Source organism: Hipposideros armiger, unplaced genomic scaffold (assembly GCF_001890085.2).
Source record: "Hipposideros armiger isolate ML-2016 unplaced genomic scaffold, ASM189008v1 scaffold_93, whole genome shotgun sequence".
NCBI lineage: Eukaryota > Metazoa > Chordata > Mammalia > Chiroptera > Hipposideridae > Hipposideros > Hipposideros armiger.
The window spans coordinates 3,208,558-3,229,764 of NW_017731443.1; the positions used below are offsets into that span (position 1 = coordinate 3,208,558).

Genomic DNA, 21,207 nt, shown 5'->3' on the forward strand with positions numbered 1-21,207 from the left:
GTGGCCTCTTGAGTCTGAGCTCTGAACAACTGTCCACATACAGCTGTCTTAACCACAGTTCTCACCTCGAAGGGCTATGGGTGAGTCTCTCAGAGGCAAACTGCTCACCTAGGAAGACGTGGGTGCTATGATGGATAAGAGGATTCACCCAGGTCAGGGAGAGGGAGTGAGGGGACAGGGCAGCGTCTGGATAGAAGCCCACCCCATGCCCTGCCCCCTAGATTGGCCCAAGCTCATATAGATATCACTGTACCAGTCACTACTTTTATAGGCTCCAAATACCTAGCCCAGCTGCAGCCAGCGTCACAGGTCACTGAGTGAGGCCAGGGCCAGCAGGCACGGCCTACCCAGGGGCCCAGGAGCCAACTTCTGGAGAAAAGGGGCAGGTGATGAGCAAGACTCCATCTACCCTCAAAGCCCTCAGCTTGGTTCCCTCCTGGGACAGGTGAGATGATCACCCTCCCACATGTGCAGTGAGCCTCTCGCCAGCACTGCTAGGTACAGGGCATGATCCCAGCAGGTTCCACGACCTGGGGCACTCTGGAAATTGGGATGCTGAGGGCACTGAGTACCACCATCAGAGTGCTGGAACGGGATGGCGGGATGCTGAGAATTTGTCATTTTGAATGACCTTCCCCATCTCCCACCTGAGTCCATACCCACCCCGCCCCCTGAACCTTCAGGTGCCTGGGCTGTCACAGAAACATGTCACGGTCTTCCTAAAGCAGAAACAGGCGATGTAGCGCAGGAGACAACAGCTCTGGAGTCAGACAGACCTGGGCCTGGCCTCCCTCTGCTCCTTTACCAGCTCTGGAATGGCAGGCAAGTCACCTGGTTCATCTCGCGGTGTCTGCTCCCTCACCCGTATAACGGGCACAATATGGGGTGACGCACAGTGGAGACCAGGGCCGATATCTTGTCTGTATTCTGTAGTTCCTAGCACAGCTAGCCCATGGGGCCTCCATTCATTTTTGTGGAATCTGAGCCCACAGGGTTTTTGGCCCAGCCCCCCGTCCCCTTGCTGCTCCTGCTTCTCAGGCCTCCCAAGTGTGGGGCGCAAGGTCTGAGACATTGATGTTGGTTTTGGGGAGGCCAAAAGGCCTGCTCTGCTTCCTTCTCTGGAGGCTGGTACGTTCTGTGTGAGAAACAATGTTGTTCCTTCTAGGGGGGAAGGACTGAACAGATTCGGTGTGAAGGCTCTGCGCTGAGGCACCTGGTTCTAGGGAGGAGGGAAAACAGACACACCGGGGTGCAGTGGAGCCACCTTACCTGTCAACCCACCTGCGTGCAGCAGCCCCCTCTCTGCTTGTGCTGCCTTGGGGAGGTCAGCTGGGCTCCCCTTTTTCAACAGATCCAGTGGGGAACAGACACAGAGGCTGCAATCCCATCAGAAGTGCTTTCCTATACCAGCCCCCCATCCTTCTACCACACCTCAGGGGTGTGCAGGACTTCACAGTTTACAAAGGGCCCTGAATGCCAGCTGTGTGGGGGTGGAAGTGGAGGCGAAGGGGTTGACTACTGCATTTTATGCACAAGAGGGAGGTCAGATTGGAGGAGCTGCAGAGCCTGGGCCAGCAGTGATGCAACTGGGGTGCTGCACAGGGGCCCAGCCAGTGTCCCCGCCCCTTCCCAAACACACCCTTACACACTCTAGTTTTTCTCAAGGAGGGAAGGGGCTGCTTCTTCGTTTGTCTCAGACTGGCTTTGCCCACAGGGCTATTACTGGCATCCAAAAAGATCTCCTTGACCTGGTCCCCAAGGAGGGCAACTGGGAGGTGAAGGTGGCTAGCTTCAGTGTGCAAAGGAGTACTGGGGACTAGGGGCATGGCTGTCAGGGGTCAGGGGCAACGGCACCCTCCTCCCCCACCCCTTCACTCCAAGTCGTGGTTGGTTCTCAGCATCACATCTGGATAGAGTTGCCACTACCAGCCCTGGAGCGGGGGGAACATTGGTATTTGTATGGGAGGCTTTCTTGGTGTTTCAGGATGGTGGCTATGGTCCAGGTGGGGGACCCCAAGCAATCAGTCACCTACGTTCAGAAACTTCCTTCTGCACTCCGGTGGAGTCATGCCCTTCCCTCCATACTCTCCACCTCTCCCTGGAAGCCCAGCGGTGCCCAGCAGCAGCTCCCAGCCACACACACTCATATAGTCCATAGGGTCCTGGTCGAGGCTGGGCAGATCCCTGCCAGCTGGGATGTGGGGCTGAAGTCACAGAAAGCCACCCGTAGTCACCGTGACAGCCACCCTGTCCAGAGAACAGCACTCCAGGGACCAGCTTGCACTGAAAAATATCGCATAGGAATACACAACAAGAGGGCACTTGACAAACATTTATTGAGCACCTACTATGTGCCAGGCCCTATGCAGGGCTCTAGGAAAACAAAATCACTGTAACCTAGTCCCTGCCCGGAAGGAGCTCACAGTCTAGTGGGTCAAACCATCAATCATATTAACAGCAGTGCAGGTGCATTTAGCTTCACTATTTTACAACGAGCTTGTATATACGTTTTCTCGATTGTGAACATCCAGCAACACAGCCACGTTGTTTAAAAGCACATCGGCATAAATGTAAACACAGTCACACGATTGAAAGGACAGACAGAAATCACCTGCAATAATTCATACTTGTGTTCAGAGCCAGACTTCAGCATTTACCATATTTCCCCATGTATAAGACACACCCTTGTTCGAAAAATTTGGGGTCTAAAAACTGGGTGCGTCTTATACAATGGTTGTAGGGTTTTTTTACTTGCATTTCCTGCTGAGGACGAGGCAATATGTGAAGACAGTGATTCGTCATCAGACACAGATGAGGACAAGCTAATGGTTGGGAGTTTTGACAGTGATGAGGAGTTGTATGAATTTTATGAATAAAACTTGAGTTCAATAACTTTATGTAATATATTTTTTTTCAAATTTCGGGCCCCAAAATTAAGGTGCGTTTTATACATGGGAGCGTCTTATACATGGGGAAATATGGTACTTCTTTGTATTAGGGAGGATATGAGTTTTACCAATCTGCAGAAATGGCGGTACAGACATGGGGGAGTTCCATGGCCCTCCTGATATCACACTGGTGGAGGCACCCTAGACATATACAGGGGTCCCGAATCTTCGCCCATGCTTTCTCTTCACCACATGTCTTCGAATCTCCCCTGGAAAAGGGCCCCACACATCCTTGGGCACCAAATGAGTCAGATGGGGAGAAAGGACCATGCATGCCCCATGAGTCAACCACTCTGTGCTATCACTCACACACACCTGGTTTGGCCCTTGCTGGCCCACGGTTGACACCAGCTCTGATAAGCACACAACACAGCACTCTCAGGCCCAGATCCTCCCCGACTTAGAGATTAGGTCTCTGGAGGGTCTGAAAATCTGGTTGAGTCAGTGTCATATGGGAACCACTGACCTCGAGTCCTAGCTGTGCCCCTCTCCCTGAACGCTCAGTATTATCAGGAGCAGACGGCAGTCCAGGTGCTGAGGGGGGACTGTCCTATTTATCCCACTTGCCCCTGGATTCTAAAAGGAACAGTGGGGTTTGGGGTCACTGCTCCCCGTGCCCCTCTTCAGAGTCCGTATCACCAAAGGGGAAAAACAAACCCCACAACGTTCTGGCCTGCAATGGTTACTTTAGGAGGCTAAGGAAACTGGTGAAGTGGGCCCTCCCCTGGTCTGGGGAATGGGGAAAACGGGCTGAGGATCGGGTTTAATTAAGCCAAAGAGAGGGTGGGACAAAGCTGCAAGACTGAGGCTGAGCATGCGGTTTTGAAAGGTTGAAGGCAGGGCTGCATTTAGAACCCAGTGCCCACCTCCCCATTGCAGGGTGGAGGGTCAGGAGGCATCTCTCCCAGTGCAGGCTGGCCACACCATTTCACTTTAGAAAGGTCAGGTTAAGTCTCAGCTCCTAGGGTATAAGCAGCCTTGGACATCCCCCTCCGTGGCCTCTCTTGGACAGGGGTCTGTCAAGTGAGTCAGAAAGTACAGCGTGTTAAAAAATAAGTGTTTCTGACTCCATTTCCAGGGCAAGGGAAGGAGAAGGGGGGGCCAGGTGCTCCTCTGTGACTGACACCAAGTCGGCCCCAGTGGGCCGGCCAAGTGGCTCAGTTGGTTAAGAGCTCGCTCAAGAGTGCGAGCTCTGAGCAACAGGGTTGCCGGTTCGATTCCCGGCCTGAGCTGAGCTACCGCTGAGCTGCCAGCAGGGGGCAGGATGGCTTCGCTAAAAAAAAACAAAACAAAAACAAGTCGGCCCTAGTCTTCTGGCCCAACAAAGCCCTGCCCTGGCCTTGCTCCAGCCTCTGGGGCAGGGGGTGGGGACATGGGGGGCTTTCTGGCTCCCACCCAGGACAACCTTTCAGCCTTCCTGGATATCTATCCAGGAGGCCAGATATCCTGCTAGCAAACCCCTTTCCCCAATGACGGCCCAGACGGAACTCTCTTAATAAAAAAAAATAATTTATTGTCAACAAAGGAGATATGTACAACAAGAAACAGGAGAAAAGGAGAATGGGAGGAGTGAATGGAGCCCTCAGGTGGGCTGCTTGGGCCTCCTGCAGGGACGGAGTGGGAAGAGGTAATGGAGGCCTCCTGGTTTAGGAGCCTGAACAGGTGGGGGAGGAGAGGCGACCCCCGAGGTAGTGGGACTCAGTTCACACCCCGTGATGACCACCTCTTGTGTAAGGCACTGTGCCAAGGGAGAATGGTGGGGGGTTAAGAGAGGGTGGGAGAAGGTGGGGGACAGAGAGGTCTGGGTCAGCAAAAGGATCGGGGTGGGTGTTCTCCACAAGCCCAATGCCCTACCACACGACAGCCTCAGCACCCTCGCCCACCTTGCCAGGTAGACATTTTCCAGTGCTGCCAACTAACAGCGGACGCTGCCCCCTTCCTCTCCTCCATCCTGCCTCGGCACCTGGTTTTACTCTCCATCAGGTGGTAGAGCTGGCAGCTCCCAGTGAGAAGCCAAGAGGGGCTGCTGCCTCCCCTACCCCTGCCCCAGGAAAGCAAGAACTTACACACCACTCCCTGCCTCTGGCTGTTCCCCCACAGTGGTGCTGGATTCCGACAGAACCGCGGGCCAGTCTGGGGTGTCACCTGCTCCCATACCCTTGGTGCCCTGGGGGTGCTTGGACCAGTCTTGCAGGAGGCTGACTGCCGGGGGCTCCTCCATCCGCACGCGAATAACCTGGAGATCCAGCGTCCCTCGAAGCCCCGGAGGGGGAGCTGGGCAGGAATGGGAGCAGAGAGCAGAGTCAGGGCCCTGCAGACACCCCACTACCAGGGTGTTCCCTGTAGATCGCTGCAAACCACACCCCATTTCCAGAGTCCAGTGCCTGGTGTGAGGGAGAAGCCTAAGGACAGAGGGAGGCTCGTCTTGGCTGATCCAAGGACCACTACCAACCATAAAACAAGGTCACTCCTTCAGGAATAGCCGACGCCCTGCGTCGCCTTCCTCCCGCATGTATTTTGGCACACGGATGCTAGTGCTGTCCTCTTCCCCCAACTCTGACCTTAGGCTGGCTCCATTACATCAAAAACTTACTGGGCATCCTAGCCTGATGGGTTCTGCCCAGTACGGGCAGAGGTGATGGATGGGTGGGGAGCCCCCAAAAGCAGAACGAGACCTGGCTTTGCCCACCGTGGAGCTTCTGAGTGAATGTGCACTGTAGACAGACAGTCCTGGCTCGGCACCCAGCTTTCAGCCTGGACAAGGCGCTTCATCTCCCGAGAGTCAATGCCTGCCACCCAGGTACCAGGTATTCACCTCAGCAGGTGGAGAAGCTCCTCATCAGGGGCAAACTGGGCCTCGAGGTAGGGGAAAGCCAGCTGCTGATAGCTGCTGCGCAGCTACAACAATGTCTCCGGTGACACAGCCACCTACAAGTTACTTTACATAGAGGGGCAAGCCAGAAAATGAAGATTGCAATGCTGCAATGCCTGCACTAAGAAGGATCTGTGCGTGGTTTTCTTCTAGATTTTAGAGACCCAATGATTTAAAATGTGGCAGAGAGGGCCGGCCGAATGGCGCGTTGGTTAAGAGCTGGCTTGGGATGCCAGAGGGCCCCAGTTCAGATCCCACATATGAGGGCCAGTGACACTGCCCTCCACAGCTAAGATGCTGAGCAACAGCTCAACCTAGAGCTGGGCTGCCGTGAGTCGCTGGAGATGGCGTGGGCTGCAGCCCCTGCTGCAGAGGGTTGGGTTGCCATGGGCTACCGTATGTAGCCAGCAGCCAGCGTGAGAGGCCAGCAGCCGCAGTGAGCGGCCGTCCAGAAGCCGGCGACTGATCTGCCTCACCTGGGAAGAGCGCAATGATGGTGCCAACTTGGGCCAGTGAAGCAACATCCTCCACAACTAGACTGAAGAACAAAAGGACAGCAACTTGTCTGTTCCCCTTCCCCCAATTTCCCAGCGCTGTTCCCATCCCCCAATTGCCCAATAAAAATCTTAAAAAAAAATAAAATAAAATGTGGCAGAGAAAACAGGTATAATTTTGCTGTACATTTGCTAGGGTTTAAATGACTTCATGATTGCCACCAAGGGTTGTACAACTGAGCAAATTCTGCTTTATATTTGAAGTTCCTTGAGGGCTGGCTGAATTGCACTCATCTGCTCCCTAATTCCACAATAACTTATGGGGTCACCACGCAGTGCCCAACACTATTCCAGTCGCTAGGGGTATAGCAGTGCATGGAGCAGAGCGAGTGGCCTTCTTGGAATTGATGTTCCACTGGCGAGAGCCAATCCGCAGAATAAACAAATAAAAGATGGGCTATGATATATATGGACAGAAGCAAAGGTAAAAAATACACGCGAGGGAAGGGGACAGGGAGGATCTCATGGAGCTGATGTATGAACACAGATGGACAGGAAGTGAAGCATTAGCTACACGGAGAGCTGGGGGAACAGCATTTCGGGCGGAAGGAACAGCAAGTGCAGGCACCTGGTGGAGCCTGTCTGCTGCCGTTGGAACAAACAAGGCCAGGAGCTGCCCAGAGTGAGCAGCTCGGGGTGAGAGGCAAAGATCCTGGGGTGACGATCATGTCATCAGGAGGACTCTGGCTTTTATCTGGAGCATGATGGGAACAGCACGGAAGGGCTTTGCAAAGAGCTGGGACAGGATACGACTTGGGTTTCAATAGGGACACTGGCTGCTGTATGAGACCAGACCACGGCAGGCCGAGGTCAGAAGCCAGAGGCTAGTTGGAAGGCAGTTACAGGAACCAGGTGAGAGATGGCTTGGACTAGGGTGGCAGCCGTGGAGGTGGCGACAGCGGGTGAATTCTGAACACGTCTGGAGGTGGGGCTAACAGATTGCTGATGGATCGATGGGAGGTCCGAGAAAGACAAGAGGATGACGCCAAGAGTTTGGCCCAGACAAAGTGAAGAACGGGGTGGCTAGTTTCCTAGGAAAGGGAAGGCTGCGGGGAGCAGATTGGCTGGGGGTGAGGGGAGGAGGCTGTGGGTTCCTTGGTTCCTTGGGTGAGCTGAGTTTGCGAGCTTTTAGACAACCAAGCAGAGATGTCACATGGGCAATTGGAAGAGAGGCTAGAACAGAGGGAGAAGTCTGGGCTGGAGGCTCAAGGCAGGAGTTGTGAGCACAAGAATGGCACTTAAAGCGACTATGGTGGAGTCACTCAGGGAATGAGTGCAGACCCTGACCCATGGTTAGGGCATTCATTCATTCATTCATTCACCAAATATGTACATAAGCAACATCTATTCTGTGCTGGGCACTGGGCCAACACAGTAAACAAAACAGGCAAACATCCTGACCTCAAGGGGCTTACATTCCAGAAAGGGGAAGAAAGACAATAGGCTCCAACTTGGGGAGCTGTGAATGTACAAGCAAGAGAAACAGGGCAGCCAGTGAGACAGGAGGAAAACCAGGCAAGTTGCTGCCAAGAAGCTAAGGGCAGAAGGTGCCTTGGGGAAGGAGGGAGGGGTGGGTTCACGGTTACTGCCAGGTCAGGAAAGATGAGAACTGAGCACCGGATTTAATTTTATGAAAGTCAATTGCGGCCTTGCCAAAAAAAGAATTTTAGTGTGTGTGGGGAGTGAAGATGAGAGTTTGACTAAAGTGCTTCCAAAGAGACGGGAAGCATTCGGTATACTAAGTGCTGCCCAGCTCTGCTGAGGTTTAGGGACAAACGCGACAGTGGCTAGGGAGGGCTGAGGGGCCAAGAAGGGAGAAGTAACAGCTTTGGGTAAGATGCAGAAGAGAGAGAAACTGATGGGGATGACAGAGAACTGACGGCGGGGGAGAGGGGATGGGCTCTAGCGATGGGTCTAGAAGGGGCAGCCTTTGCAGTTCAGTTACAGCAGCAGGCGTGAAGGCAGAGGATATGGCCTGGATGCTGGAGGGAGGGTGGGAGCAGGTGGACGTGCTTCTTGGCACCGCGGGCAGGGTGTCTGTGTGGGCACCGTGGAAACCCACATAGGCTGCTGCTTACTAGGGGAGGGGCTCTGAGCGAGGCGCCTGACCTCCCAAGGCTCAGTGTCCTAGTCTGTAAAATGGAAATCATAATACTTTATATGATAGCTGTGTGGACTTAAGGAGCTAACACATTACAAGAGTCCAGAACATACTAAGAGCTAAGTTAGAGACCACAAAACAATGGAATCACGTGCCAATCTTTCCTGGCAGCAAGGAAAGGAGGGGTGATGGTGGGGTGGAGAGGGAAGGGGAGCATCAGGAGAGCCAGGCCTGAGACATGATAGAGATGTCCTTTCAGAAACCGTGAGGGATCAGAGCCCCAGGGCCACAAGAGCAAGCCAGGAGGACTTAGTCAAGCTGAATCCCTTTAGCACCCCAACCCCAGAACTGCCTCCCTCCTCACCCACCCATTCCCCATTTGTGCACGCGCGTGTGTACGTGTGTACACCTTCTCTAGAGGAGGGGGTTGAGTCTAGTTCTTTTGTTTCGCATTAAACAACTCTGAGCAACTCTGGAAATGTCATCACCAGGATGACAGGTGAAGGCAGCCGCCATCCACTCATCTGTCGATAAATCTTTACTGTGGGCTTTCTTTGTGCCAGGCACTGTTCCAGGTGATGAGGACACACCAGTGAACAGACCTTGCTTCCCATGAAGCTCACACGCTCTTGCACACAAATCACACTTACTCTCTCCAGCCTGGGAACACACTGGGTCTGGACAAGGTATCCTAAGCCAGATCTCTAGGTCCTACTCAAATTCATCGCCAGCAAGACACAGAGGCTTTTTCCCACTACTTGTGAGTGGGCTCTCAGGGTCACCTTCTCTGCTGGCCTGTGCGCCCTCCCCACCTCCATCCTGCAAGGCCCTTGGGAAGTTCCAGAAAGTTTTCCCTCACTGCTTCACACTCATATCCGTCAGCTCCACCAACCAGACCACAGTGAACTTTTCCAACTTCTAAATCCTTGATTTTTAAACTTTTTAAAGTGGTAGGATCTTTATTCAAATAAAGTCTTCAAACAAAACAACTCAAAGTAGAGACACTCCGGTTGATGCCTCACAAGTTTCTGAGAAATCCGTCCAAGCTTTGGGATCTCGAAATAGCCTGAAACCACCGATCTGGGGCCTTCGCTCTGCACAGAACAAGCGTGAGCGCCCCACTATTCTCTAACTGCTCCGATGCTTCCGACCTGTAACCCCAGACACACTGAGCTTCTTGGGGGCAAAGGCTGCCACACTCATGTCATCTCCCAGAGTGCTCTGCCCGGGGCTGGGCTGTAGGAACACTTGCTGTTGCACCATTTAGTGTCTTCTGTGGCTTCTGGGCCATGTCCAACCTCCACAGATGCTGCGACTGCTGAGAACACCTGTCAGTCCCCTCCGTCCCTCTCAAGTCATTCAATCAGCTTGTTGAACCCCAAAGTCTCAGGCTTTGTCCACTCAGCCCAAAGGAACCTGAGAGCTTGGGGTTCCCTTCTCAGCTACTCAGTGCTCCAGATAGGTGGAGTTTGGGCACAGGGTACCCCAGGTCTCAAAATGAAGGCTCCCTTTCGAGAATGAAACCAGGAGACCCACTGAACTGTAGAAGACGTCAGCCATTTAGAGTGGTGATCCACTGGAGGGAAGGAGGAGACTTGGAAACGCTCAAATCCAAGCAGAGCAGAGTCTCAGGGAGACAGGACTAGAATGTGACACAAGCTGAAACTTGACAGTTAAAACTGTGATCTACACGAAGGGATGAGGCCTGCCTCGAGATCAGAAAAAGTGGAGCCTGTTTTCAGAGTCCAGAGTGCTAACCATTACACGATGGAACCGCGGAGCCTGTTTTCATAAAAAATAAATAAATGAAAGGGCACATATGCACGCACACGCACACACATACCGATTTCTAAAAGGTTTAAGGATACTAAGCAAACTACTAACAGTGGTCACCGCCGGTCAGTGATGTGGGCTGGAGAAGTGGCAACGCTTGCTTTTTTCTTTCGCGTGCCATCTGTCTCAGGCTCTAACTCCAAATGCACATTTCAGGCAGGTGAGGACAAGGCACTCTCTGTGTCACTCGCTTCTTCAAGAGCCATTTCCTGAGCCCCAGATGCTGACAGCAGAGCCTGGCATGGCAGGAGAGGAACTGGGCTCAGCCTCTGCCCTGCTGGAACATGTTCTAGTCTCACCAGAATTCTGCCACTGCCTGGTTACGTAACTGTGGTAGGCAGAACACTAGCCCCCCAAAGATGTCCATGTCCTAATCCCAGGCCCTGTGAATGTGGTATGCTCCACGGCAAGGGAGGATTAAGGTTACAGGTGGCATTAATGGTGCCACCAGCTGACTTTAAAATAAAGAGATTCTCCTGGATGATCTGGGTGGGCTCAGTGTAATCACCAGGGTCCTTAAGTGGGGGAGGAGGGAGAGAGAGGAGTCAGACCAAAGATGGCATCCTGAGAAAGACTGCTGGCCACTGTGGGCTTTGAAGATGGAAGAGCATGAGGCAAGGAATGTGGGCGGCCTCTAGAAGCCGGAAAAGGCAAGAAAATGGACTTCCTCCTAGAGTGTCCAGAAGGAACACAGCCCTGCCGACACCTTGATTTCAGCCCAGTGAGGCCCCTTCTACACTTCTGCCCTCCAGAATTGAAAAGTAATATATTGGTGTTGATGTAAGCCACTAAGTCTGTGGTAACTTGTTATAGCAGCCACAGAAAGGAATACAAGCACCACGGGGAAGAAGGAACTCTCTCTCTGAGACTCTCCATCTGGAAAAGGTATTTTTTTAAGGACCAAATGAACCACACATCAAAGTTCCTTAAAATTGGCAGGACACGCCACAAACACACATGCTTACTGCTATCATTACGCAGTTCACTGAGCTGCTTTCCCCACAAAGGTGTCTGCCAAGTGTTCACTACTGGTCTAGTTGCCTGCTGACGGTCCCATTTGGGCCTCTGCTCCACCAGGGCAAAGTGGGCACCTCTCAGTCACCAACCTAAGTGCGGTGATGGGTGTCAAGCTCTGGGGAGCACTGGCCTAGCCCAACCTAACGCCCTTTCCAGGACACTCCCAAGGAGCTCTCAGAAAAGCCTAGCTGTGTGGCCAGCTTCCATCTTTCATGTCTGCCTGCCCCTGGCCCCATCTTCCAGGGGACCTGAGCATCAACCACCTCTATCCTGAGCTCTGCTGCAGCAGCCTCGAGGAGGGCAAAGCCCAGGGACGCAGCCGGCCTGGTCCTGCCTGCCCCCCTCATTGACCCCTCTCAGGAGCTCACCTGGAGAGTGGCTTTCCTGCTGGGGAAGGCCTCCTTCGGCTGCTCTCCCTTCTTTGGGCATGTCCTTGCTGTCTGAGGTCCTGAGCTGGGTGTGGGAGAAGAGCTGGAGGACGAAGCCGGGAGGGAAGCTGCCATCAGTGAAATGACGGACCTCGGGGGGAGCTGCGAAAGTCTCTGTAGGTGAGTCAGGTGACGGAGGATCTGAAGGGGGACAGGATGGAACTGTGAGTCCAGGAGGATGGGCAGCCTAACCCCACTGGGGCCAGAATCCAAAGTCCTGAGCCAGAGGCCTCAGGTGAGGTGCAGGTGCCCTTGGCATGGGCCCTGCCCCCGCCCCGCCCAGGCCTCCCCTTCACCTGGGTCTGGGTCCGGGTCTGGGTCCAGGTCCAGGTTTTTGGTCATGGTTCTGCCTCTTTTCTTTCTGACTGGCTCTTCCCCAGAGGGCTCCTTCCATCGCTGACCACGGGGCTTCTTACTTACTTGCTCTGTGACAGGGGCAGCTGCCAAAAGAAAAGGCCTCACATCTTTTTAAGAGGACATGCCTGAACCCCACAACTTCTGGGCTGCCGAAGCTACCTGCCCAGCAGCCTCTCCCTGCCAAAGCACTATGTTCCCCCATCTCCCCCCGCTCAGCCTCACTGGATCCCCATGACTGACCAGGAAGCTCGAGGGGGCGAAGTCCCCTGGGCCGGCTCCTTCTCGGGAGGGATGGGTTGTCCTCAGAGTCAAGGAGAACTACAATCTCTGCTGGCATTCTGGCAAGGTCGGGGGCGGAGTCGGGGTTTGCATCCACATCCTGGCCTGAATCTGAAGGGGGCAGAAGCCACATGAGTTCCAGGCACTCCCACAGGTTCGACTCTCCCCTGCCCCCCACACCCCAGGACCACATACCTGAGTTGAGTGGGGGTGGCTGCTCAGTTCTGACGTCTTGCGAAAAGGCCACCCCCTCGCTCCAGGCCTCCAGGATGTTGCTCTTCTCAGAAGGGCTCAGGTCCAGGGTGTGGGGGTGCTGCTCCAGGATGTGTGTGCGAGCCCTGTCGGCCGAGGGGGCCCGGATCTCGGCCCCACACACCATGCACAGCGCCCGCCCACTGCCTCCTGGGCTGCTCCCCACCAGGAACTCCTGCTCCCAAGACATCTGCTGCTTGGGCTCCTCGCAGCCATCACTGCCAGCCTCCAGCACGCTGGGCCTAGGTGGTGGGGTCTTCTCCTGTTGGGCCACTATTGAGAGAGAAGAGGGGGTGGTGTTATCAACAAAGGTACCCATGGCCTATAATACTTAGCACACAAGTCCTAAACTTAGTGGTGTGGTGTTGGAGGAGCATTCCCACTGTAAAAAAAATAAAATAGCCACTTTAAAATAGAGTCTAAGCTGCCATCCCAGAGGAACTGCCTTGCTTATGCCTCAAACCCTTGGAATGTTAAAAAGGCAAAAATAACCTTTGGACGGGGCCTAAAGCAACACTGTGTCCTAAAAAACTGTTTGCATGGATAATAAGAAAGCAGATTATTATGACTACCAGGCTGAAATGGAAAAAAAACCACTATTTAGCTTACCTGCACCAATAGAAATGCCTTCTTTCTATTGGTATAATTGTTCCCCTTCCCTTTCTCATAAATACCTCTTGCCTTTGTCTCCTAATCGGAACGTTATTTGGGGTTTTGCCTGAATCGGTGATTCCCGAATAGCTATTCTTTTTGATCTCAAATAAATGTTTGCTGCCTGTCACTTTGGCAATTTTAGGTTAACGCCACCCATAGTCTTTTTCTCCCTTCCCCTGGAGCCTGTGAGGTGCTAGTGACATTAAACACAGCCCATATGCCTTGGTATCCTGCAAGAGCACCTCCACACCTCCTTTCAATCTAGTCTCAGACCACTGGTTCACATGTGTTTTTCCAAGAAGCTATGATATTCTTGTATGTCTTCAGCCTTGGCACATCCGCCCAGACCCCCCAACCAGTCTGTCAAATTCCTCCACTTCCTTCATGGCCCTGCTAAAATCCTCACCCCTGGGAGGTCTTCCTGACCTCCCATCTCTGGCAGTTGATTAAATCCATATTTGACTTCCAGACCACAGCACACTTTCTTGAGGACAAAGACGGTTAAATTTTATCATCTTGTTGTCCCCATGGGGCCTGGCACATAGGAGAGGAGGTGCTCAGCGAGCCTTCGATCAGTGAATGGCTTCACCTATTGAGGCCCCTTCAAAAGGCTACCCCATCCCATCAAAATTAGCTTTACACAGGGCGGCCTGGCATCCCCACGGGTCTGCCTGGCATCTGCCCTTACACAGGTGCACATGAACCCAAGCTGCCAGGGCAGGAATTCTTTGCAGCTCAGCAAAGTCAGGCAGCTCAGTGCTTGTGCCGAGTGCCTACGATACCTCATGGCTACACGTCTCTCCCACTGGAGAGGATGGGACGAAATACAAATATGGAAGGCCGTAACACTTGGGGACTGTATGGAAGAGGTAGCATTTGAAGTGGATATGAGAATTGGCTTGGATTCAGATGATCAAGGTCTAAAGCTGCATTGTACCTATGTCCCATGTTACCGTGGGCAGGAACCTTGATCCCTGAATTGCAACCAGGCTGTCTTTCCCACCACTCCTCCAAAACAGCTCTCGTCAAGGTCACCAATGCTAAATCCAGTGGTCAGTTCTTAAGCCTCAACGTTTTTTTTTCAATTGGGGAATTNCTGTAGAGGGCAGTGTCACTGGCCCTCATATGTGGGATCCGAACCGGGGCCCTCTGGCATCCCAAGCCAGCTCTTAACCAACGTACCACTCGGCCAGCCCTGATGTATATCCTTTAATATCTTTTGTAATAAATCTGTAATCTAGTGAGTGAATTGGTTTTCTTGAGTTCTGTGAGCCATTCTAGCAAATTAACTGAACCCAAGGAGGGGGTTATGGGAACCTCTGATTTACAGCCCATTGGTCAGAAGTACAGGTAACAACTTGGACTTTCGACTAGCATCCTGAAGTGGAGAGGGTCATTGGGACCTCCAATTTGTAGCCCAACTGGCATCTTTTGAGACTGCGCCTTTTACCTGTGGAATCTGATTCTACCTCTGGGTAGATAGTGTCAGAACTGAGTTGAATTCTCAGGCACCCTGCTTGTTGGTGTGGGGAAGCCAACACACGTACACACACTGGAGCTGGGTCTTGAAAGGATCCCACTTAGACATGATGTTACCAGCAGAACATAAACCATGCTAGGAATGAGACATAGATAAGGCCACTTCATGACCACAGAAATGACGCCACCTTTCTTAGTGGCTGCTGCTGCTTTACCAAAGATTCCTCTAGCCCTGCTTGAATCCTGTCCTCTAGATAAACATTATAAAGATACCCAGTCTCTGAATTGCTCCTGCTGCTTGACAGTATTCAATCCAGAACTGGTCCCCACTTCCTTAATCCCTCCATGAAATCATGGAATGAAAGCCCTAATTTAGGCAGACACATGAAGGTTTCCTTAGGGTGCATCCTCCTTTACTGCAGCGAGTTAAATAAACCTAGCTTTTTTTTTTTTTTTAAATTTTTTTGGGGAATCGGGGAAGGGGAACAGACAAGTTGCTGTCCTCTTGTTCTTCAGTCTAGTTGTGGAGGATGTCACTTCACTGGCCCATGTTGGTATTATCACTGCGCTCTTCCCTGGTGAGGCAGTTGCCTGCAGGCTGTTGGACGGCCGCTCACGGCGGTTCACAGCCACTCACGAAAGCACATGCCAGGTGCCACTGCAGCCTTCGATGTCGCTGGCGACTCACAACAGCCTAGTTCCAGGTTGAGCTGTTGTTCACCATCTTAGCTGTAGAGGGCAGTGTCACTGGCCCTCATATGTGGGATCTGAACCGGCGCCCTCTGGCGTCCCAAGCCAGTTCTTAACCATCGCACCACTCGGCCGGCCCTTAAAGCCTCATCTTTTCTCTGTTTTCTTTTTATTTTTTTAGCTGAGCCATCCTGCCATCTCTTGGCAGCTCAGCTCGGGCCGGGCATCGAACCGCTGTTGCTCAGAGCTCAAACTCTTGAGCAAGCTCTTAACCAACTGAGCCACTCAGCCGGCCCAAGCCTCATCTTTTGACTGATCACTTCTTCCATCTTGATTTCTGTCACTTAGCTTCCAGGGTACCACCTTCCGTTGGGTCTACTCTTACTTCATTGGGGCTCTTTTTCAGTCACTGATGCTGGTTTCTCATTTCTTTCCCTCACTTTTTCTCAGGTGCTTGCACGATTCCCTCACCTCTTCTAGGTCGTTGCTGAAGAACCATCTTTTCACTATGGCCTTCACCACCATCCTGTAGAAAGCTGCCATCCACACTCCACCCCCCGCCCCCCAGCACTCCATTCCCCTTCACTGCTTCATTTCCTCCACAGCAGCACCTCATTACCTGACATAGTACGTGCTGTATTTGTTCCTTGTGTCTCCCCACTACACTGCAGGCTCCATGACAGCATAGATTTTTTGATTCTTCACACTTGTATCTCCAGCACCATGAACAGTGCCCCACATGTAGTGGCTCAGAAGTGTGATGAGGGACTGACTCCATCTCCAACCTGGAATCACTCGCACATGCCACAACTCTGTCCTTGGACCCCTTTTCTGTCTACCCTCTTCCTCTGATGGTCTTGTCCCATTGCCTGCTTGCTGACAACTCCCATATTTATACCTCCAGCCTGGCTCTCCATGAGTCTAACTTCCTGTCTAACCTCTCCACTCGCATGTGTCACAGGCATCTCAAACTTGCCATGTTCCAACCTGAACTCCCGATCTCCCCCAAGCCCCCATTCCAGGCCTCCTGCCTCAGTTAGTGGGAAGCTCATCCTTCCAGTTGCTCAGGCCAAAAACCTTGAATTCGTCCTCTTTTTCTCCCCCACCCCAAATCTTTCAAGAAGCTTCTTGCTTCAGGATCTTTGTACTTATGATTCTCTCTGCCTAAAACGCTTTTTGTCCAATTATCTACAAGGTTCACGCCTGTACTTCAAGTCTGTGCTCACAGTTCACCTTTTTATTTTTAAAAGTCGCAGAAAAGGAGTTTATTCGAAGAAAAAAATACATTTCAAAGAAACAGAAGCAGGCCCCAACAGTAGTAGAGAATGGCTCAAAGGCCATTATTAGAAAAGAAAGTACTCTCCAAAGAGTTTGGAGCGGGCCCCGAGCACAGGCAAGGCTCAAAATGCTCAAAAAAGGCCACAGTTCACCTTTTTCGAGAAGCCTTTCCTAAACACTAGATATTCCAAATAAGACTCCCTCCACTCTTTCCTCCTTACTGCTTTACTGTTCTCCGAACCGCTTATCGTCACCTGACATACTATGCATTTATTTATGTTTGTCTGCTTTTAATCCTTAGTGTGTATATATATGTTCCAGAAGGGCAGTTTCATCTTTATCGCCATTAGCATGCCTAGCCTAAAACAGGGCCTGGAATATAGTAAATGTCCAATAACCAGCTTCTCTGGACTTCCGGTTCCTCATCCCTAAAGTGGGGGAGAAGGCCGCTTTTACAGGTTGTTGAGAGGAATGAGACAGCTGGCATCCAGCACTCAACAAATATCAGCAGAATGAGGGAAAGAACCTCTCTGTTGGATTGAAAGCTCAGAGAAGGGTGGCATCTTGGTTTCCTTCACTCATTTTATTGTAATAAACCTCCTGATTCACAAAAGTAAGCAGCAGTGTAGGCAGACATTATGTTCCGTTGAGGTAAAATGAATGGCTTTCCTCTCAACCTCTCTTGGGTACTTTCCCTTCAAAGAGAAGAGGTATCTGGCAATGAAAGATATGTGCATTTGCATGACTATTAAGTCTTCTATTACGGTGGCCCTGTGCTTTCTTAAGGTTTGCAAGATCCTGAGGACTGAAGAAATTGGTCAAAGGGAAGGGGGAAGTGAGCGTTCCCAGATCGTTCCTCAAATCCTCTCCCAAGGCCAATCTCGTTCTAGGGGGGCTCAGGGTCCCCCTACAAGCACTTCTTTTCCAAAACTGGGTGCTGTAAACAATCCCGTTCACCCCTGAAGCTCTAGGTTCTGACACCTGTAGCTTGTGCAGGTGGAAGGCCGCGGAATGGAAGCGGGGAAATGAAAGCTTTATGCACGGGGCGAAGGTGGGAGAGGGGCCTTAAAATCCTCCTCTTGGCAAAAGGCAGCGGCGGCTGCCTCCACCCTCAGGAACCGCTCCGGACACGAGGCTGCAGCGTTCAGCCTCGGGCCTGGAGGCCTTGCCGCCCCTTGGCCTGCAACACAGCCTGGCCCCTGGGCCTGCCTCCGAGGGGCGGGAGACGGCGCCACGGACACTCGGCGTTGCTGGGGATCCCACCGCCAGTCCTGGGCCCGGGAGACGGGGTCCTCGGGCACCGGAAGATCCGGAGCGCGCGGGGCGTGGATCGAAGGCTCCAGACCCTGGGCGGGGGAGGGGGAGGGGAATTCGGGGAGGCCTAAGATTCCAAACCCGAGTGGGGGCGGAGCAAGAGCGCGCCCGGGCCCAGACTGAACGGAGGATGAAGGGGGCCGGGCCCCAGACTCAAGGTGGGGATGGGGTGCACATGCCCCTGACAGGGACTGGGGGGGGCAAGCCTGAACCCGGGACCGTGACGCGGAAGTGGGGTCCCCTCCCATCCTCACCTCTGAGCATCGGCTCGGGCCGCGGAATTACAGCCACCACCATGGCCTCCTCCTCGTCCTCCCCTTCCTCGCATTTGAGCGTCACTTCGAAGCAGTCGAGCGCGGCACCCTCGGCCTTCAGGGCCATGGTGCGGCCGGGGGTATTTCGATGACTGGACGCTGGAGGACGAACGCGCAGGCCTGGGCGCGCACTCGGCGGCCGCTCCCCGCCGCCCGCCGCCCAGCGCTTGCCGGGCTCTGCGACGGGCGCGCCCGGGCCGCCCCAAGACCAGGATCGTCCAGACCCCGAGCGGGGAGGGCTTAATCCGGGGCCCCAGCCCCCCGCTGCTCCCTTTTATGGAGGCTCATTGTCGGCGCCCTCCCGGCCGGCCCGCCGCGGGCCCGCCCCCCACCCCGGATCGGCCAATCGCACGCAGCTCCGCCCGTTGCACGCGGCTCCGTTAGAATCCTAGGACCCGAGGGGCGGCGGGAAGGGCCGAGTTGGCTCCCGGCTGCCCTCCAGCGTGGAGGAGGGGATCGCGGGCGAGGCAGAAGGGACCCCAGACTCCTCCGGAGCAGGCCGCCCTGGACCGAGCCCAGTGGCTCGACCCCGTTGAGATGCCAATAGCGCATATTTTGGTGGCACGAAGAGCTTTTGATTGGGGTCGCTTTTGCCTTTCCCTGACCAAGCCTACCTCCGTCAGAAGATGCCCTGGGCCGGAGGGGGCGGGAGCGGGTGCGGCGGGGGAGTGGAAAGGGCCTGGCTGGGAAGAGTGGAGACGGAATTCCGATTTGCCAGGTCTGTAATCTTGGGCACGTTATCTGTTTTCTTAGACTACTTCATTCTTTTTTGAAAAAACCGTGGAGCCTTTTGGACAAGGGCATGCAAAGATGAAGAGTCAAGTGGAGCCCGGGTACCCCTCTTGTTTATGATTTCCAGTTTTTAAACGTGAGTCCAGAGATTGTGACTCCCCCCAAAGTCACCCAGAAATCCTTGAATCTCCCTCTGCTGTAGACGCCCTCCTGAGAGTTCAGTTGAGAAGATGTGGGATACTGAAAATCCATCCTGAAATGCTACTGTATCAGTAGTTAACTCTGAATAATGAAGAGTCTTGTGTCATATATGACAGTGGTCCCATAATGGTCACATAAGATGCCATAATGGCCCCATAAAATTAGCACCTTCTGAAAAGAGTGACACCTCCTCAAGAAGAGCATCAGGCAGGTCCTTCAGGAGGTGTTCTAGAAGAAGTCACTGTTGTCATAGGAGATGGCAACTCCTGGCCTGTTATTGCCCTTGAAGACTTTCCTGTGGGACAACATGTGAAGGGGGAAGACAGTAATATTGATCCTGACCCTATGTGGGCCTAGGTTAATGTATGTGTGTGTGTGTTCTAATTTTTAACAAAAAAGTTTAAAAAGTAAATAAATACTTTTTTTAAATGGAAAAACGCTTATAGAAGAATACAACGAAAATCTTTGAAAGAAAAAGAAAATATTTTTGTACAGTTGTAAAGTGTTGTGTTTTAAACCAAATGTTATTACAAAAGAGAAAAGTTGAAAAGTTTATAAAGTGAAAGAGTTACAGTAAGCTAAGGTTGATTTATTAAAGAAAGAAAAAATATTTTTTATAAACTTAGTGTATCCTTAGTGTACAGTAATTATGAAGTCTCCAGTAGTTGACAGTAAGGTCCTAGGCCTTCGCATCCACTCACCTTCACTCACTGACTCACCCAGAGCAACTTCCAGTCCTGCAAGCTCCATTCATAGCAAGTGCCCTATACAGGTAAACCATTTTTTATATCATATTTTTACTGTACCTTTTCTATGTTTAGAAACACAAATATTTACCATTGTATTACAGTTACCTACAGTACTTAGTACAATAACATGCCATACAGGTTAGTAGCCCAGGAGCAGTAGGCTATCCCATACAGCTTAAGTGTGTCGCAGGCTGTACCATCTAGGTTTGTGTAAGCGCCCTCTGTGATGATGTTTGCATGATGAAATCACCTTACAATGAATTTCTCAGAACATACAGGTTTGAATGGATCTTACGACAAACACAGAGCTAAAAGTTGAGGCTTAAAGGGTTAAATTACTTGAGCAAGGTAATAATACAGCAAGAATCCTATTTGATCAAATTTAAAATGAACATTTCCCCCCATATTTGAACAGCTTTGAAATGGGGATGGTTTCTATAATGGACATCAATGTGAAATTTTAGGAATATCAAGAGGTGTAAGATGGCCCTTCTGATATTCAGACAGTGCAAATTGTGATTTATAAGAAATGTATATTTGGTCAAAATATTTTTTTCATATGTATGTGGTCTTTGTCTACCATTCCTGACTCACAGCTCTCAAAACCCTTGGAATTTCCTAAGAGTTGAGACTGATAACTGTGTCTTTTGTTATGTGAATGAGGTGACGTTTGGACCCCACCCTAGGGTGGCGGCTGGTTGCCAGTAGGAACCAACAAGGTGGTTAGAGGAGTGGAATTTCCAGTCCACTACCTGATTTCCCTGGAGGGCAGAGGGGCTTGAGGTTGAACCAATTGCCAATGACCAATGATTTAGTCAATCATTGACTATGTAATGAACTTTCCATTAAAACCCAAAAAGAACAGCTCATCGGCCCTTTATTGGAGAGCTTCCATGTTGGGGAACCAGGACATTTCCACGTGCCACTGTGTAGGTCCCAAGCTCCACCAGTACAGAAGTTCCTCTGTTTAGGACCTCACCCTATGTATCTCTTCATCTGGCTGTTGATGTATATCCTTTTTTTTTTTTTAAAGATTTTTATTGGGGAATTGGGGGAAGGGGAACAGGCAAGTTGCTGTCCTTTTGTTCTTCAGTCTAGTTGTGGAGGACGTTGCTTCACTGGCCCAAGTTGGCACCATCATTGCGCTCTTCCCGG

The 21,207-nt window shown here is 52.1% G+C and overlaps 1 protein-coding gene across 1 annotated transcript; it reads right to left on the reverse strand.

The window, feature by feature from the left end:
- Positions 1–4,440: 4,440 nt before the first annotated feature.
- SPINDOC (spindlin interactor and repressor of chromatin binding) lies at positions 4,441–18,982 on the reverse strand. The gene is made up of 6 exons (XM_019645581.1): positions 18,311–18,982; positions 12,585–12,914; positions 12,351–12,500; positions 12,050–12,193; positions 11,694–11,894; positions 4,441–5,222 (listed from the first exon to the last, which is right to left on the reverse strand). Exons 1-6 carry the CDS (start codon positions 18,435–18,437, stop codon positions 5,011–5,013), a joined length of 1,164 nt encoding a protein of 387 aa, XP_019501126.1. The 5' UTR covers positions 18,438–18,982; the 3' UTR covers positions 4,441–5,010.
- Between the last annotated feature and the right edge of the window lie 2,225 nt (positions 18,983–21,207).

Excerpts from the sequence above, each read along its gene's own strand:
- SPINDOC (XM_019645581.1), bottom strand. The coding sequence starts at position 18,437 with ATGGCCCTGAAGGCCGAGGGTGCCGCGCTCGACTGCTTCGAAGTGACG. Across the intron at positions 12,915-18,310 it reads GCCCGAGCCGATGCTCAGAG|TGGCCCAACAGGAGAAGACC; the intron begins GTGAGGATGGGA and ends CTCTCTCAATAG. Across the intron at positions 12,194-12,350 it reads TCGCCCCCTCGAGCTTCCTG|CTGCCCCTGTCACAGAGCAA; the intron begins GTCAGTCATGGG and ends TTCTTTTGGCAG.